Source organism: Microcaecilia unicolor, chromosome 7, assembly GCF_901765095.1.
Source record: "Microcaecilia unicolor chromosome 7, aMicUni1.1, whole genome shotgun sequence".
NCBI classification, from domain to species: Eukaryota; Metazoa; Chordata; class Amphibia; order Gymnophiona; family Siphonopidae; genus Microcaecilia; species Microcaecilia unicolor.
Window position 1 is genome coordinate 200,016,909 of NC_044037.1, and position 19,022 is coordinate 200,035,930.

The following is a 19,022-nucleotide window of genomic DNA, read 5'->3' on the forward strand; positions in this document are numbered from 1 at the left end:
TATAGTAGCGTTCTTCCGACTAGGCATGACTTCTGCAGGATTTGTGCTAGCATTTTATCAAGACACGGTGCACCTTCCTGCCCAGTTAACCTAGGTACCCTGTTATAAAATTACCCTTCACAGCCTGATTTTCTCCGGATAAGGGCTGAACACATCCACATAAGCAAGTTATTTGTTCACTGCCTGCCAGCAAATGCATAACTGTTTGAATACCACGTTGCTGGCTCAGGTTTAGTGCATCTGGCTCTGAGTTTGACTGTTGTAACTTAGCTCTTCTTGGTTTGCCTGCTTATCAGCTACACCGGTTGCAACTGGTCAAAACACTGCAGTACAACTTCTTCATATATGACTATATGTAACTCCACTCCTTATTGCAGAACAAGTGCTTCCTGTGGCTTATAGGATTCCTTTCAAGGTTAGTGTCTTAGCTTACTGTATTCGTTCTTCTGGCCTACCTTCTTTTTTACCTTCTCTTTTGATTCCATGTAAACCAGGGCTTTCTTTCAGTCCCTTTTTTTTCCCAGGTCTTTCCAGATGCGTTCAGGAGCACCTTTTACAGTGTGGAGGCCCCTGCATTGTGGAATACCCTTCCCCAATACTTATATCTTGAGAAGTCCCTTAATACTTTCAAATCTCAATTGAAGGCCCACTATTTTTCCTTGGCCTTCCCCTCTCCTTGAGGTTTCTTTCAGCTTTCCCATTCCGTTGCATCTTATTTGCAGGCATAATAGAAGGATAGTATCCTCCATCCTTATGAATCTTCCTTTTCCCCATCCTTCCTTTTGATGACATGCTATCTTCCCACTACCCTCTCATTTAATTTGCTTATTGTGAACCGCTTAGATTTCTCTTTGAAAATTTGTGATATATCAAATAAATTGAACTTGAATGCAAATACAGGATAGAACATATTCCAAAGTATGTTCACACAAATATAGACGGTCCAGCCCACTGTTTTTATTTGGGGGGGGGGGGGATTGGTTTGCATATTTTATGATGAGTATTTTAATATTTATTTTTCATTTACTACAGAGTTTTTGTTTTCAGTTTTGAAAAAAGTCACCAAAAAAATGAGGTTTTTAGTGAATTATGTGAGAGCAAACAATTTGTAACACAACAGTCTGAACCCCAACCTTTTATGTGAAAAAATGAAAAAGTTACAGAAGTTCAAACAAGTAACTTTTTGCAGACTGCTTATGGACCAATGATATGAACAATCAGCCATTCTCAACATTTTGGATCTACTTGTACTCTACTGCAGATATCAGAGTATCCGCCGAACTATGACAAATGACCGGCCTGAAGAAAGCACAAATATTATAGATGGAACTGGAACGGGAGCTAGCGAAGATGTTGACTTTCACCATGCTAATGCAGGTCAGGACATACTGGTCTCCTGAAGTGTGCACAAAGTTTCACTTTTCAATAAAGAATTGCATTCCAGTGTTACTCTGGTTTTCTTCTGTTGACTTATGAAGTACTAAGGGGCCCTTTTACTAAGCTGCGGTAAAAGGGGCCCTGCGCTAGCAGCAATGGCTGTTTATGCTATGCACCAGGGCTCTTTTTACTGTAGCGGGTTAAAAGCCCCAAAAAAGAAATGGCCATGTGATAGGTTCACACTTGCTGGACGGCCATTTCAGAGGGAGCACCCGGCGGTAATATTTTTCCAATATTTCCACTAGCTAGCTCTGGAAATGGCACACGCTGGGGGTGGAAATATCGCCGGTACCCACATTGGGCCGGCGTTAGTTCCGGGTTGCTGTGTGGCAAGCCCGTTGCCATGTGGCAACCCTTTAGTAAAAGGGCCCCTTAGGGGGGAAATTTTTAAGTTATGTTAAAATATGATATTTTACTGCTGCATACTTTATCACAGTAGTGACTCCCATGATAAAGGAATAATGAAACTTGCAAGCTGTATTATTCTGCTCCCTGCACAGCCTGATGCTTTTGGAGAACCTCTCTTACAGGGGCTGTCACTTAAAAAAAAGTTGCATGGTTTTGGGTCCCCTCGCCCCACAGCAAGGACCACTCTCCTTAAAAATACCCCCAGACGCCCCTATTCCCTGAGGACACATTGACGCTTTTATGTTTTTTTCCCATTTAAAAACTCTGCAAAGCTGACTTTATCTGAACTGCTACGACCCGTGAGGAAGGCTTTGTGCTGAAGCACAGCCCATGTAGGGTCTTTGTGTCAGCATATTTTGGCAAATAAACTCTTGGACATTCTTACTCCTCGTTTGCCTTGGTTATTTGGAATTCTCCTCACTTTCACCCTTGTTGGTTCTGCTTGACTTTTTTGTGGAAATTGTGAGGACCCCCCCTTTTTTCTTGCTTAGAGTTCCTAAATGTTAGCACACAAATGCCAACTTAAGCTCTATCTACAACGGAATCTGGGCACCCAGATGTCATTATAGAAGACATTATAGATGGACCAATGGTCCATCTAGTCCAGTATCCTGTTTCCAACAATGGCCAATCCAGGCCACAAGTACCTGGCAGAAACCCAAATAGTAGCAACATTTCATGTCACTGATCCCAGGGCAAGCAGTGGCTTGCCGTGTCCATCTCAATAACAGACTGTGGACTTTTCCTCTAGGAACTTGTCCAAACCTTTTTTAAAACCAGATACAGTAATCACTATTACCACATCCTCAGGTAACGAGTTCCATAACTTAACTATTCATTGAGTGAAAAAATATTTCCGCCTATTTGTTTAAAAGCATTTCCGTGTAACTTCCTTGAGTGTCCCCTAGTTTTTGTACTTTTTAAAACAATAAAAAATCAATTCACTTGTACTCCACTCAGGATTTTCTAGACCTCACTCATAATCCCCCCCCCAGCCGTCTCTTTTCCAAGCTGAAGAGCTCTGGGCTTTGCATTTTAGCACCAAAATTTGGGTGACCTTTAGAAAATTGCTCCTAAAATGCTAAGGAGAGCAATAGGACGTAGAGGTATGCTCTTGAAGAAACAGAATTCATCTTTCCTACACTATAGGAGTAATTTTGTAAAGTTTTATTTAGTGCATATGAGAGAATGTCATATAATCATTACTTTAAATGCACTCATTTAAATAAAAAAATAAAATTGGTTGCAGTGTGATGATGTTCAGCTTACGGGCTACAGCAATGATTTGGCTAGAAATCCTAGCATTTGATGTGTTTGCCCTTTGCTGTACAGATTTCCGAAGAGACAGCACCCTCCCTCACTCGACTTCCCGATCCAGGCTTAGTCTGCTGCTGCAGTCTCCACCCGTGAAGTTCCTTGCAAGCCCAGAGTTCTTCACAGTACTGCATTCAAACCCTGTGAGTACCACTTGGGCCACCTCTTTAGCAGATGGGAGATGCATTCTCCAGTGACACCCGCAAAGACACCTGCAGTGGACAAATGGCGACAGGCTGAGGAATTTCTATTTTTTTTATTGCATAGCTTGGTTTACTGTTTCAGGTGTACGCAGAAGTCAGGGTTTTCTTGCTCAGTACAACTGCATGTCAGCCTGATACAATAATCTGGGAATTTATTATTCTGTGTTTATGTCAACTGATGTTTTTGGGACCCAGGACTAACTCAGAAAATTCCATCTGTCCAGTAATACCTGGATATTGAGATATGTTTAAGATTGCAAACTCAATCCCAATTAAGAGTTTGTCCTCTGTCCCAATTAAGAGTTTGTCCTCCTGGCTCTGACTTATAGCGACCAGTTTCTCCATGACCAGCAAAAACTTCTACACCAGTTAGTGGAATATTTTTTTTCATAGGTGTAAAGTAGATTGGTTCTTGCAATAATACAGAACTAAGTTTATCAACATGTTATTAGCAGGGCACATGAAAGAAAAAGATCAGAAAACATAATAGTCAAAATCCTCATTGAATTATGCAGTAACCTTTATTCGTACTATTACAGTACATTCTTCTATCTAAAGCAATGTGCTTGATATTTGTTTTTGGTTCAGACTTCTGTGCTTTCTTGATTGTTCCATGCCACTCCTAAACTGGAACAACATTACCCACCAGGCTTAGAAGCTCAGGTTTCCATTGGGTTTTATTTTATTATCAAAGTTCACCAGTTTACAAAGAAATAGTGAAGGCTGTGAAGTATCTTCACAGTGGTTGACGTGCTACACATACTGAGCTTTTTGTCCACAAGAGAGTTATACAGGTTAAGTGATCACGCCTGCTAGGGTCTGCTTCAGAAGGAGTAAATTAATAAGAGTGTTTTTGTTTATAAAGTGTTTTATGCACGAAAAGCATGTTTTAATGTGGAAAATGGTGCTTATAAAATTGCACAGCAGAATACGAATATAAAAGGTAGGCACTCAGAAACGTAGCACCCACTTTCACATCATATACACATGGGCATACTTGGGGACAGAGTTGCAGTATGAATATTAGTATGTAAAGTATGTAAAGTAGACACAAGCATACTTCATTACATATGTGCATAAATTGCAGCTTTGCCCCAGAACACGCCTATACTCAGGTCATGTAAAAGCATGCACCTTTTTGGCACTGCATCTATTTTTATGTGTGTAAGTTGTGGGATAGTTTTATAAAAGACCTTATACTTCTGTAAAAATCAATGTTGCTCACCAGTAGTAACTGTTTTCCATAGACAGCAGGATCAGTCAGACACACAAGTAGATGATGCCATTCGACAGGGGGACGGAACTTCTGTCCTCAGAATTTAAATACAACGTTTTCAGCATGTGTGGTCCTTTCCATGAGCAATGATCTCAGTTAGTTCCAAAGCTCTTGGGAAGGTGGGAGGGATCAGTCCTTCCATGTGTGAAAAGCACCTGTTACAAGTGAACAGCATTGCTTTTTCCAACGACAACAGAATTGAATTAGGCACACAAGTTTAGGTCTGCTTGTTCTTTTATCCAAGAGCAGCCTGCACCTGTCCGAATATCAAAGCTGCTAGTAAAAGGGGGGCAGTTTGGCTAGTACAGCTTGACCAACTCACTGTCCATTATTGAAGTTTGGTCCAGGCAGCAGTGCGAAACAAAGGTATGAAGCAAGGGTCATGTCACTGCTTTGCAGATGGTAGCTAGTGAGGCAGACTTCAAGAGAGTCACAATCAACTGCAGTAGCTCTAACCTGATGAGACTTTGGAGGTGAGAAAAGCACTCTCTTGTTCATAACAAAATTGGATGCAGTACACTAGCAAGTTCGCTAGAGTTCTTTTTGCAACTTGTATGCCCATCCTGTTGGGATCCAAGGAGATGAACAATTGTGTATACATCCTGTCCAGTTTAGTTATTTCAAGATAGTACACAAGAGCATAGGAGCTGACTCTGTGGGTGCTGTGGGTTCTTGAGCACTCCCAATATTGAGAAAATTCTTTGTATGTGTCCAGGGAGGGGTTATTTAGCACCCCCAATAATTTTGAAAAGTTGGGTCCTATGCACAAGAGCCTGTTTACAGTCCAGAATATGGAGAACATTTTCATGTGAGTTTTTATGCAGTTCTGGATAAAAGGGAGGACGCACGTATTTCCTTGTTGATTTGGAAATGTGTCACTACTTTAGGTAAACATTTAGAGTGAGTTTGGAGAACAAACATGATGAAATTGAACGTATGGTTTGTCAGTAATGCTTGAAGCTTACTCAGTCCTCTAACTGAGGTAACTGCAGCTAGGAAGAGTATCTTCCATGTGAGGAACTTCAGAGAAATGGACTCTAATAGTTCAAAAAGCAGCTTCATAAGTGAAGTTAGCGCAGATTTAAGGACTGAACGCTCAGGAGGCTTCTGAGGAGGGAGATTTGACATGAAGAAGACTCCTCATGAAATGTGAAATGATACAACAGTCAAAGTGGGAAGGTTATTCACTGGAGTGTGCAGTAAGCAGAGAGAGCACTAAAGCATGCTTTAATGGAGGATGTTTGGGGCCCTAAACAATGTGATATGATTTACTTTACTTTATTGGATTTATATCCCACATATGTCCTAGTCGAGGACTCAGTTCTATGTGGCTTACATTGAGTTAATCATAATATAGTTACAGATTGGGATTGTTTACATTGTAAAATTAATAAGTTCTGTGTGGCTTGCACTGAGTTGATCATAGAAAAGTTACAGGTTGGGATTACTTACATAGTGAGATTAATCAGATATATACATGTTCAGGTTGGTAGTAGGAGGAAACATTGTAAGATTGTGGTCATTAGTGAAATACCAGATAGAAAATCTCTTTTGCTTGAATACATATATGTGTGTAGTAGATGGTTTTCTGGCAGCTATAAGAGCATCTTGAATATGTTTGGGGTAAACCAAGGGTGAAATTAGATACTGCTCTATTTCTGTGCTGTGTGGGCAACTTCAAGGTTGAATGAAGATGGTGGCTTCGCTGTTAAGTTATTAATATTGGAAATTGGTAGAGTTTTCACTGAGGTACCTTTACTAGCCTTTTCAGAAGCAAAAACCTTCTGAGGCCAGTAGGGTACTATAAGAATCATGATACTTTGAATTTGTTCAAGATTCTCATGAGAGGAATTGATTGGGGCAGTTTATATGAGTACTTTTGATTATATGGTTTAGATATATATCTTACGGAATAGAGGAGTAGCCTAATGGTTAGAGCAGCAAGCTGTGAACTGGAAGGCCCAGGTTCAAATCCCATGGCAGCTCCTTGTGGCCTTGGGCAAGTCACTTAACCCTCCATACCATGGGAGAAGGCAATGTCATACTATTTGTGTATCATACCAACAAAACCACAAGTGTGGGGGGGGGGTCTCTCTAACTTGAGGGCACACCTGGACTAGATGCATATCTCACATTGGGATTAAGCATGTTTTGGGAATTTTTAAAAGGTGCCTCTTATAACATTATCCCCCCAGCACGACTGCTGCCAATAGGTGAGCACAATTGAGAAGTTTGAAAGTCTTAAAGGATACAAATTGATTTAAAGTTTTATGTAATTCTCTTCAATTTGTTTTAAATGGATGGGTTCTGAATTGACAGAGATCTATCCAGAAAACTGTTGCAGCAGTCAGAGCTGTAACCTATTTGACAGACGCAGGTAATGTATGGAGTCATTTGGGAACACATTTCAACATGGTGTACATTGCACAGTGGTACATTGTCCTGAATTATCAGATCAAGGGCTCCTTTTGCAAAGCAGCACTACTGATTAGTGAGCGCTGAAATGGAAGAAATTCATGGGACTTGAATACGCTTCTTTGCATTCAGCGTGCCGCTAATCGGTAGCACCACTTTGTAAAAGGAACCTCAAGTTTGTTACCACTGTGTTTCCTTTGGGTGAAATAAATATAGTATTACAGCTCATTTGTTATTTTAGTCTTGTAAATCTCTTTGATTATTGTATAAGAGGAGAATTTTAGCAAAATTAAAAATAAACAATGAAATAATAAATCAAAACCATGTAACACACATATGACACACCACCAGTAATCAAAACACACACAAATAGACATCACAAATAAAATACATATGAAAATAACCCAGAGAGATTAAAAGCTTCTTTAAAAAGACTTGGTGCCACATACCATGTTTTATTTCAGTATATGCAATTCATTTGGAGAGTAGGAGGCAGTGTGAGTGCAGATGTCTTCTCCTTCGTGATGGGGTAAAACCGTGTCTGACCCTGCCTTCCCCAGATCCCCTGTGATAGTGTATTCACAAAAACACTAACAGCCACCTTCTGGGATGTTCTAGAGATCAGCAGAGATTTGTTTCAGAAATTATGTCTTTAATTGAATTTTCTTTACAGAGTGCCTACCGCATGTTTACAAACAACACGTGTTTGAAGCACATGATCACCAAAGTCCGACGAGATACTCACCACTTTGAGCGCTACCAGCACAATCGGGACCTGGTGGGATTCCTCAACATGTTTTCCAATAAACAATTGGAGCTGCCAAGGGGCTGGGAAATGAAGCATGATCATCAAAGCAAGGTGACAAAAAAACCCCCTCCTAAATGTTTATCAATGGGTTAGGATTAGGTTATATGATGGAGGGAATCCGTTTGCTACATTCTAAGGTGCATGTTTTTCCTTGCTAGACTGGGACTTGGTGATGTTCTTACCTAGAATAGGCTGCGGGGACATGCCCTTATCAACAAGATGTACAAAGAGCAGCAGTAGAACTGGGGCCTCCTGACATTATCATTCTAGTGTAGGGGTGGGCAACCTTAATAAACAGAGGGCCATATGAATGTCAGTACTATCCCTAGTGAGCTGTACACAGAAGATTAGCAAATGCTCCATATAATTCACTGCCAACAAAACCCAATGCCATGACTGAATGAACATAAGTTATTATTAGAATGCCTATTCTGAAAATATTTGTGAAATACAGTATTTTAAATCACCAAAATAGGGCTGTTGTCTGTGTATAAGAAGATAAGAACATAAGAATAGCTATACTAAGACAGACTGACGGTCCATTTAGCCCAGTATCCTACTTCCAGCAGTGGCCAGTCCACAAGTACCTGGCAGAATCCCAAATAGTAGTAAGATTCCATGCTACCAATCCCAAGGGCAAAAGTGGCTTTCCCCATCCGGGAATTTGTCCAAACCTTTTTAAAACCCAGATATGTTTCTCCAGCCTGAATAAATTCAGCTTAGCTGTTTCTGAGCACTGTTTTTTATACTGCTTTGTATCAACCAGACAGGGAAAGAATTGACCTGCTCCTGCTGGTTTGTGTTAAGCCCCTGACGCAGCCCTTGAGAGGGCGAAGCATGTCCATGTTGGGCTGTTAGAGGAAAGTTATATGTTGCTTTTACTTATCTGCATTAAATAGGTATTGTCTTATTTCACCACATGGACTTGCTCTTAAATGAAATATGCGCATATGTTTGTACATCTACCTCCAAGCAGTTGTAAATATATGCTGGTTCATTACAGCTACGATTTCTTCGGATTTTATGCTGGCATTTTATAAAGACTCATAGGCCCTGTGTGTCTTTATAAAATAGCTTCAAAATAGTCTGACTTCAGCATTTAAAATTGCCCTCTTTTTTAGCGTCCCAGCTATACCTGTCTGGAGAAAAGAAGGTGTTTTCCCTTTCCTACCAGCAGATGGAGGTAGAGAGCTGAAATTTCCAGTGACATCTCTGGGATATAGGCTGGTGCTCTGCTGGACCTTTCCAGTATGCCACTGCCAAAGCAGTATAAGGTCCTTGAGCCACCCCAAAGCCCCAGCTACCACTGCAGCATAATTAAATTCCACAGTTGACCTCTAACCTAAACTATAAACACAATGAGGGAAAAGCAGAGAGCCCATGGAGTCCCTAGGACACAGTTTTCCAGGGCAGATCCCAGACTGTTGTGGCTGGACTAAAGGAAAAGAAATTAACGGGTATGACTAAATTTCACTTTTCTTAGCATCCCAGCTATACCAACAAGTGGGATGTACCTAAACAGAATGGCACTGAGAGGGGGAAGATAAGGCCCTCTGGATCACCACCTCGCTAAAAGCTGAGCAGTCTCTGGCTAGAATATCAAATCTGTAATGTTTTACAAGAAAGTGAAGAGATGACCAAATGGATGCCTTGCAAATGTCTTTAGGTGAAAACAGGCAAAAGCTAAGCATGAGCATTTACACCCACTCCATGGCTATCTTGTGCCTAAAGACATACACACATATATACCTGGTTGTGCTAGTATTCTGTAAAGGAAAGTAGGCTGCAAATAGGCGCCCCTTTTTAGAATAGCCCTCCTTGTTGGGGGGGGGGGTAGGGAAGATGCTGGACACCTTCAGAGGGTTAAAGAAGGAAAGAGGAGATGCTGGACATAGAGGGAGGTGGTTGGAAGGGAAAGGTAAGATTCTGGACACCTTAGGGCCAATATTCAGACTGCGGGAGGTAGCCTGGCTGCCTCCTGTGGTCAGCGCAGAGTCTGGATATTCAGTTCCAGGCCGTTTCCGGTGACCGGCATTGAATATACAGTTTATTTTTTTCCGGTTTCAACTTAACCAACTAAGTCAACATTCAGTGCTGGCTGGTTAAGTTGAAACAAGCCAAAGATAGGTCTAATTTGGCCGCCAAACGTATCTAGTGATGCATTCAATATTAGCAGATAACCAGTTATATCACGTGATATAACCGGTTATCTGCTAAGCGCTAACTGGCAATATTCAGCAGGAGATAGCCGGTTATCTCCCGTAGGATATTTCTGGATAGCCGGTTAAGTGCCATTTAACTGACTAGGAGCTATTTCCGGCCAGTTAAATGGTTTTAAATATCAGGCGGCTTCAGTATAGGAAAGGGAAGATGCTGGACGCAGGGGCAATAGGGAAGGGAGATTCTGGGCATGGTGAGGTGGGGGGTGGGGAGATAGTGAAGGAAAGGGGAGATGCTCTACACTTTGGAAGTAAGGAAGGGGAGAATTCTGGGAGAGGAGGTAGGGGAAATACAGGACTATGGTGGTGGGGCCTTGAGCATCCCCTGAGTTGGAGGCACATGACTGAAAGTTCACCTAAGGTCAGTGGCGTAGGAAGGGGGGACGGGGGGGGCGGTCCGCCCCGGGTGCACGCTGGTGGGGGGTGTCGGCTCCGCGCTGGAGCACTGCCCTCTCTGCCCCGGAACAGGTTACTTCCTGTTCCGGGACAGAGAGAGCAGTGAACCAGCGCGGAGCCAACACACCCCAGCAACGTGCAGTCAGGGTGGATCGGCCCTCCCGCCCATCCCTCGCCGCAGGTATGCGCTCCGGGGTGGGGTGCGCTCCAGCGGGAGGAGGGTGCGCAGCGGCGACCCGCCCCGGGTGTCAGCTCCCCTCGCTATGGCTCTGCCTAAGGTGACAAATACATTGAGCTCCCCTGGAGATGGATAGCAGGGTGTTAACCTCTCCATGCCACTGTACAGATTCTCAGACAGAAGGTCAAGAAGAGACCCTCGTAAACTCCTGACAGACCTTAGCCAAAAAGGCTGAGAAACATACCATTCTCTTGCTGCTGCATACCCTATTGTTATAGTGATACAGCGATGTATAGGTAAAAACAGTTTTAGTTATATTAAACATGGAGTAGTAACTGTGTTATGGGATTGTTTTCTCTCTCTCTTTTTCCAGCCTTTTTTTGTTGACCATAATTCTCGAAGCACAACCTTCATTGACCCCCGGCTTCCTCTGCAGAGCAGTAGACCAACGAGTGTTCTAGTCCACCGTCAGCATTTGATCAGACAGCGAAGCCACAGTGCAGGCGAGGTTAGCCCTCTTAGTAACCAAGAGCTTCCATCGTTGAAGCCGATGAAGATAGAATACTTCAGACATCCATTTACAATGGATAAGGGGATGGAGATGGAAAATACTGAAACTACAGCATCACAAATGCATCTGAGTGGCAGCTTGTCTTAGATGGGGGGGAAAATTATTGCCTAAAATGGACATCTGCCTTAAAATGAAAAAACAAAAATGGAAGTTTAAATTCTGCTGCTGTTATAGAAGATACTTTGGGGCTGATATTCAGACCGTGGGAGTTAGCCCAGCTAACTCCTGCCATCACCACTAAACCCAGGTATTCAATGTCAGGCTGTTTCCTGTGACCGGCATTGAATATCTGATTTTTGGCCAGTTAGACTATAACCGATTAGACAGGTTAGACTATAACCAGCTATGTTGATATTCAACCAACCAAAGATATCTCACATATTCATGCTGCCAGATATAACCGATAAAGTGGGGCTGAAAATCGGCAGATAGCCTGTTACGTCGGTCGATATAACCAACTATCTGCTAACCGGTGATATTCAGTGGGAGATAGCCGGTTATCCCCCACTGAATATCGCCAGATAGCAAGTTATGGGGCATTTAACCACCAGGTGCTAATCCTGGTCGGTTAAATGCTGTTGAATATCTGAGGGCTTGTCTCAACCATCCTTAGTACTGTACCTGAAGAGCCTTTATTTCCTCAAATACAAGTAATCTTGTTTTGAGCATAAGGAGAGAGAGGCTGTCTGGGCCATGCAGAGTTGCCAGTATTTGAAACTCTGATAGGAAGGCGAACTATTTTATGGGATATCAAGGGACACATCGTAATCTGCTACTTAAAGTTCACAGGATTAGAAACTTACTTAGAGGAGGCAATGCAAAAAAGGGCAGTTCTTTAGCTCAGCGTATAGGCCATTTCTCCAATGAAGCACAGCTGTCAACGCTGGCTTCTATAAACCTGTTGCTTAGGTCCTTGCAGGTTAATATTCAGCTAATGGTGGTTAGTGTTTATAGAAACACTGACCACTGCTGGCTAAATTAGACCTGGACATTCAGTGCTGGGCAATATCCAGGCAATGGCATTGAATATCCGGGTCATTGACAGACCTGAAAGTTATGCGGGTGCCAGCCAACATTTATTTCTTTTACCCACATATCGAACCTGGCAAAGATAGTACAGTTTTTTTTTAATGTGATACTAATCTGCCTGGTTAAGTGGGCACTGAATAAGCACAACTTTCAAACACATGCCCAGGACACAGGCTGTCAAGTGTCAGCCAGGGCTGTCACTGACAGCTCGGGGGTCTAGTGGACCCCAACCCCCCCACCCCCCATCGTAAAGACCCCAGGGTGATCCTCCACTGCTAGGGAAAGCTTTCGGGGGGAGCGGGTCAGGTTGGGCCCCCTGTCACGGGTTATATTGGACCCGCTGTGGCCGGGGGGGGGGGGGGAAGAAGAAGTGAGGAAGGGGTCCCACTGGACCACCAGATTGGTTGTTTGTATTTCCTTGCGGGGGTCTGGAGGTCCACTGGACCCCTGGGGCCTTACCAGTTCAGCGGGGGGTCCACTGAACCCTGGACAGCTGGGGCTGATGCTGACAGCCTGGGCTGCCTTATCAGAGCAGGGGGGAGGCTCTCCCCTTAACCCTAACACCAGCTCCAAGCTGACGTAGGGTTAAGGCGGAAGGAGCACGGGAGGATCAGAGCGCAGTTCTCTGATCATGAGGGGGGAATACCAATGAGCTAATTTAAATTACATGTAAATGAGCTCTGCGGTATTCCCTGGTGCACTTGTTTGCTGCTCTAGAGCCCTCTGATCATTCTGCGCAGGTAAATACGGGTGCTAGTGGCCTCTAGCTCCCACATTTACCTTTGATCATCTCCCTATCAATGAAGCAAGGGAGGGAAAGTGGGTGTCTACATGCAGAGCTAATATATACCTAAAGCTTATTCAAGGGCAAAGACTGATATAAGAAAGGGAGGTTTTAAGTACTCAGAATTACATCATATTCCAGGACAGCTATATACTGTTATCACAGCCAGCCCCTGTAAATTATTTCTTTTGAATTGTGCTTAGTTAAATTCACTATTTCTGTAACGTTGTCTTTAAATGTGTGCCCAGAACCTAGACGGTGGAATTCTGGTGAGGTGCAGAAATCAATATTTTTGCGCAATCCCCTAATTATGTGCTCTTGAAAACAAAATTTGACTTTGCAGATGATACAGATTCTAAAGTTATCATCTTAGTGGTACATCATGACTAATTAGAAGAATCCAGAGGTGCAGTTATAGCCTTGTATTAATACGAGGTTAAAACGTATCCTGTAATCAAAGCCTCCACCAGGCTCCAAGAACACCCAATGGCACATTAGCCATAACAATACCCATTAGACATCCGTACTGTGCTGTTCTGAATGTCATAAGTGAGTAGGTCTCTTCTCTCCTCTTCTTCATCTCTCCTACACACGCTATATGGGAATACCTTTATGCTTGATGCCTAAAATGAAACTTTTCTAATTTCATCCTGGCTATGTTGGCTTTGAACTGTGTCTCTGGTGAGTTCTGTCCTGCAGCCTTTAATTTCACTCTTCCCAAGGGTGGCTTTTGGGGAGCACATACAGATATAGGGCCGTGTGCAGAAACGCATGGCAGAGTCTTATTTGCATAAGTCAGTAAAGGCTGAAGTGCGGGGCCATGTGCACATTTGCTGAATGGTAGGGCCGGCCGTGGCTCTTCCCAGGACCATCCAGATGCAACACACTTTCCCCCCTAAAGTTAGGTGCCAGTTGTGCCTATAAGTTAGAGAATGCTAGCACTTAACGTGCCAGACTGTTAGTTGGGTGCGGAGTGGTACTCTTTAGCGTGCAACTCACTTAGTACTTAAATGCAAGGGGGCATATACAGGGGGATGCACATGAGTGAGGCATGGGCAGGTTCCCCATTTACTTGTGTATCATATAGAGTACTTAATTTATTCACTAAGGTGCCATATTTCATGTATTTATTCCTGCTATTGACATGGCATAAGTGGACGCACCTAAATATTTGTACATAAATTCCAACTTACACTAGAATTGTAGAATGGAATCTGGGTTCCAGGTGCCGTTATAGAAATAGCCCTTAGCATACTGCATCTTGGTTTCTACTTTTGGCGACCTTATAGAATTGCCTCCTTTGGTTTTGTTTTGTTTTTTGCCTTTCTGCACAGTGCTTCAAACACCATGTAATGCCATAGAAAGGGTTAATAGATGTAGTGGAGATGTATGCACAGCAGAGTGCAAGAACTGGAGGACTTTTTCCAGCGTACTCCAGTATGGCTTGACCTCTACCCCTCAAAGTAAACACACAGGGTGCAATTAGAATAATCTAGTCTTTAATGTGAACATGGAAGCGGAAGGAAAAGGAAAGTAAACAAATATTTGCCTGAGGGGTCACAGAGAGGAAAGGCAGGGTCTTAGCATGCCAATAACAAAGTAAACCATACCTGTTCTACTTAACAGTTAATGAAGATTTAAATGTAGAGGCTTTTATGACATCGTCACCAAACTGTGGTTTATGGGCTTTATGTATAAAGTCTTTCCATGTAGAATAAACACAAGGGAAAAATATTTTCATTATATTCTAGTCACCGTCACCAAGAGAAAACAGGCCCTAACCCAGGCATTTGACAAGTACTTAAAGGAAGGAGGGTGGATGTACAGATACTATACCCATCATTCCAAAAGCATTACTTTTGAAATGTTCAAATGTGTTTCATAGACCATATCCCCTTGCTGGATTCATCATTATTGTATAAGATGGATATTAAAATCAAGGTGTTATTTGTTAATTCTGAACAGTATCCCTCCATTGCATTTCCAGGTAGGAGAGGACTCACGTCATTCGGGACCTCCGGTCCTACCAAGGCCGTCCAGCACATTCAACACAGTCAGTAGGACTCAGTACCAGGATCTGGTTCCAGTGGGTATGTCCATACTGCCAGCTTCCATTCTCTTTCCAGTCTTTTCTGCCTTATCTGCTTAAAGAGATTTGGACATGTGGAAAAGGGCCTATATGTGTCTTTATAAATCAGCTTCTCAAAGATGCCAAAAAAATGGCTATAATGCTGCTGAGTTGGGTGACTTAACTCTTGCTCTCTTTGTGCAGTGCTGCTTCAGATAAATACTTGCCTGTTTTCTAAAGACTGTTTAGGATTGTTTAAACACTGTTTCTAATTTCACATATGGGATATGAAGCACAACATAGATTGCTAAAACTATTGGACGAAATGATTGAGAAGAAGTTTAAGGTCTGGAAATGCTAAGGAAGATATTCTCTGGAAAATGGCCTTCAACTTGTTTTAAGCACATGACTCTCTGATGTCCTAAAAATAAAAAAAAATTGAGGGCCCTGTTTACTAAGCTGCACTGTAGGCGCGCTAGCGTTTTTTCAGTTTGTTCTCTTGAGCGTTCCAGCGTTAGCGTCTGTTCTTGAAGAATCAGCAGTAAGCTGAATGATACTACAGTCCAGTTATAAATTAGTATACAGCATTATATGTATTATCAAAAAGCTAGCTAGAAAGTCCATACATCCAATAGAAGAGTCCTGAGGCAGGCCACTTTTGGCTGAAACACGGCTCATGTCAAGTCCTGGATGTTTTAATAAAGCTTCCATATATTGGATATCATCTGCTGTTCAGTCTTTCTGTCACCCTTGCTGTGTTTGGCTTGTTTGTGAGACTGTGAGGGTCACTGTTCTTCTGTTCATATTGCCGTGTTAAATACAATCTGAAAGACAGCATATGGCTGAGAAAGACAGGAACTGTGTGTGTATCCAGGTTTTCAATGATTTTCAAAACTGCTTCTAATCAGCAACAAATTTCAGTACAGTTGGGAGTCCATTCCACATTGATGGACCTGCTTATTTTTGATCTAAACTTTTTCACAAGTACCCAAGGTGACATGTAACAAACTTGGAGGGGGGGGGGGTCTTTTACTAAGGTATGCTAGCGTTTTTAGCTTATGCTAAAAATCAGCTGGCACTAAACGCTGAGATGCCTGTTATATTCCTACGGGCATCTCAGTATTTAACACCAGCTGATTTTTAGCATGAGCTAAAAACACTAGTGCACCTTAGTAAAAGACCCCCTAAAAGCATAAAAAATAAAAACAACATTTGTAAAAAAACAAACATGTACATCTCCCTACATTCATAAAACCTAGCAGCATACATATCTCCCAGTTTAATTTGGCTATATTTGAACTTACTCAATCCCACAGAATATGACACTAACCAGATAAAATTACCTTTTGTTTGGGGGAAAAGAGAGAGTGCAAAAAAGAAAAAGCGAGAATATATTAAATTCAGATTAATATTCCTCAGTTAAGCCATCTAGAATCACCATGTTGGAACAGAAAACGTTCCAGATCCAAATATGCCCTTGAGTCAAACTGACTCTTGGTGGCCATACAATGAGGCTCCCCCACCCCCTTTCATGCTTTACAGTGCTATCGTCCTAGAAATTCTCCATTTTACTGACTGCGTGGTTGGAATTTTCATCCCAACTGCCTCTTCCACATAAACATATAACAAAAAATTTGTGACAAGCTCATAAAAAGCCTATATTTGATCAATAATTATAATAGTGATCATAACATTCTTTTGGAAAGGGAATTTGCTGCCATTTAATGCCCTCCGTGGATGTAAGGTTCTTGACTTCACCTCATGATTTTTCCTCTACTCGCTGCTAGTCTGTTGGGGCTTATTGCTTAATTCTAACTGCACTGACTTTTCAGTGCACTAATGGTTTATACTAGCCAGTCTGCTCTGAGTTCCTAAGGGTTCTCCAGGCTACAGAAAGCCCCTTGAATAAATAGGCTTATGTAAAGTTTTTCAACAAATAAGCTAAAAATGATTCAAGGAACTTTAAGTACGTTTTAAAATATTATTAATTTGTCCATCATTTAATCTCCTTCACCCAATTCAGCCTTCCGGTAGACACATGTCCACCTGCTAGCTAAGAAAGCAGAAGGGGGGGGGGGGGTATCTTCTGTGGCTGAATCTCGCCACTAGTCATCTGGCTGATGTTTGGGGCACCCATCTTCCCTACCTCCATTGGTTCTAGTAGTGCATCACCTCTGTGGCACACCTAAATTCTGCTCATCCCATCAGACAGGAATCTCAAATTGTAGCACAGTGCTATGGCCAGAGATGTGAAATTTGGTCTAATTTTTAAGTTTATTAATTCAGTTTTCCAGATGTATTATCATTAAAAGTACCTTAGGTTTCTTGGTACTGGCTCAGACAAAGTTAATTGTTGTTGATTTCATTGGATGTAGTGTGGATTATCCAATTTAAGCCTTAACTAATTATTTTATGGTTATACTTGCTAATCATTGAGTTATTGGTTAAATATGTAAAACAACACCCCAGGGTTCTGACAGAAAGCAAATCAAAATGTGAAACAAAGATTTTGTTGACTGATGGGGAAAGATTTTTTTTATATTCCACAGAGAATAGGAAGAAATGGGTTATTATATTACTGATGGAACTGTTTGTTTCCCTGTCAGTTTACTTGTCCTTATTTTTATTAGACTTAATGTACTTATAACTTGTTAATGGAACAAGAAGCTGTTTTTCTCTTTATGCTTCCAGCCTATAATGATAAGATTGCTGCATTCCTGCGCCAGCCCAACATCTTTGAAATCCTCCAGGAGCGTCAGCCAGATGTGAGCAGGAATCACTCACTCAGGTAAACATCTGGTACCCTTCCTCCACTCTGCTGTCAGCTTTTCCTTGGCTTTTTGAAACTCAAGTGGTCATACTAGTTGTGACAAGTCCATGGCGATTACCTTTTTACTGCTGAGGCCTTTTCCCCCTCCTTTTTGAAGAGAAAAACTTGAAAATTTTAAAAAGATTCCTTTGAAGAACACATTCAGTGTCACATGACATATACGTTAATTGGGTGTGTTCATGTTTCTTTCTTGATGTTTTAGTTTGACTAACTTTTGTGGAACAGTTTATCTTAACATATAATTCTATTCCTTCACCCTTTTTTCTTACTCTTTCCTTACTGAATAGATTATAGCCAGGTATAACTATATCCCAGTCATGGTTCTTCATGACGGCCACTAAGTCCAAGTTGGTTTCTACCATTACAGCCTCTAGATGTAGAAATTTGTCTCCCATGCTGTGGGCATTGGTATACAAAGCTCTCCAAATATTACCTTTTCTAACCATTTCTATAAAGGTATTTGTGTCTTACATTCCTGAGGGATATTAATGCCTTTTGGGCATTTTTCACGCATCCCCAATGAATTTAGTCTTAAGGCCTCTTCAGTACATTAGCCAGTCTGTTATGAAAGACACTTCATCCCTTCTTTGATAGATGGACATCATCTCTGCTCAGTAGCTCTTGGAAAATCATCCCATGGTCAAGGAAATCAATGCGCTCATGTTGAAACCATCCACACATTTAGCTCCAGAATGTGAACTTCCCTCATTTGGCATTCACCCTCAACAGGAAGGATCAGTGAGAACACTGCTTATGCACCTAACTGCTTCACCCTCTGTCCCAGAGCCATGAAGTCACTTTTGATATATTCAGTGGTATCCCTAGCAGTATCATTTGTGCCAACATGGATGAGCAGCGTAAGGTAATGGTCAGTAGGCTTGATGAATCTCGGCAAACTTTCTGCTACATCACAAATCTTGGCACCAGGCAGACAGCATACTTTCCTGGACATCATGTCTGGTCAGCAGATTGGCGCCTCTGTACCCCTCAGAAGAGAATTACCAATCACCACAGCCTTTGGCTTCTTATTGGCTACTGATCCAGCAGCTTTGGGATTTTTGAGCTTTGTTTCCTCCTATTTGTGAG

The 19,022-nt window shown here is 42.0% G+C and overlaps 1 protein-coding gene across 3 annotated transcripts in view; it reads left to right on the forward strand.

Annotated features, from left to right (window-relative positions):
• HECW2 (HECT, C2 and WW domain containing E3 ubiquitin protein ligase 2) overlaps positions 1 to 19,022 on the forward strand; it is a 535,594-nt gene that overhangs the window by 414,732 nt on the left and 101,840 nt on the right. For all 3 annotated transcript variants that reach the window (XM_030209455.1, XM_030209456.1, XM_030209457.1), the window contains 6 exons: positions 1,262 to 1,377; positions 3,178 to 3,302; positions 7,727 to 7,912; positions 11,028 to 11,162; positions 15,026 to 15,128; positions 17,798 to 17,894. In XM_030209455.1, the coding sequence (XP_030065315.1) occupies positions 1,262 to 1,377; positions 3,178 to 3,302; positions 7,727 to 7,912; positions 11,028 to 11,162; positions 15,026 to 15,128; positions 17,798 to 17,894 (762 nt within the window). The remainder of the gene's footprint in view (positions 1 to 1,261; positions 1,378 to 3,177; positions 3,303 to 7,726; positions 7,913 to 11,027; positions 11,163 to 15,025; positions 15,129 to 17,797; positions 17,895 to 19,022) is intronic.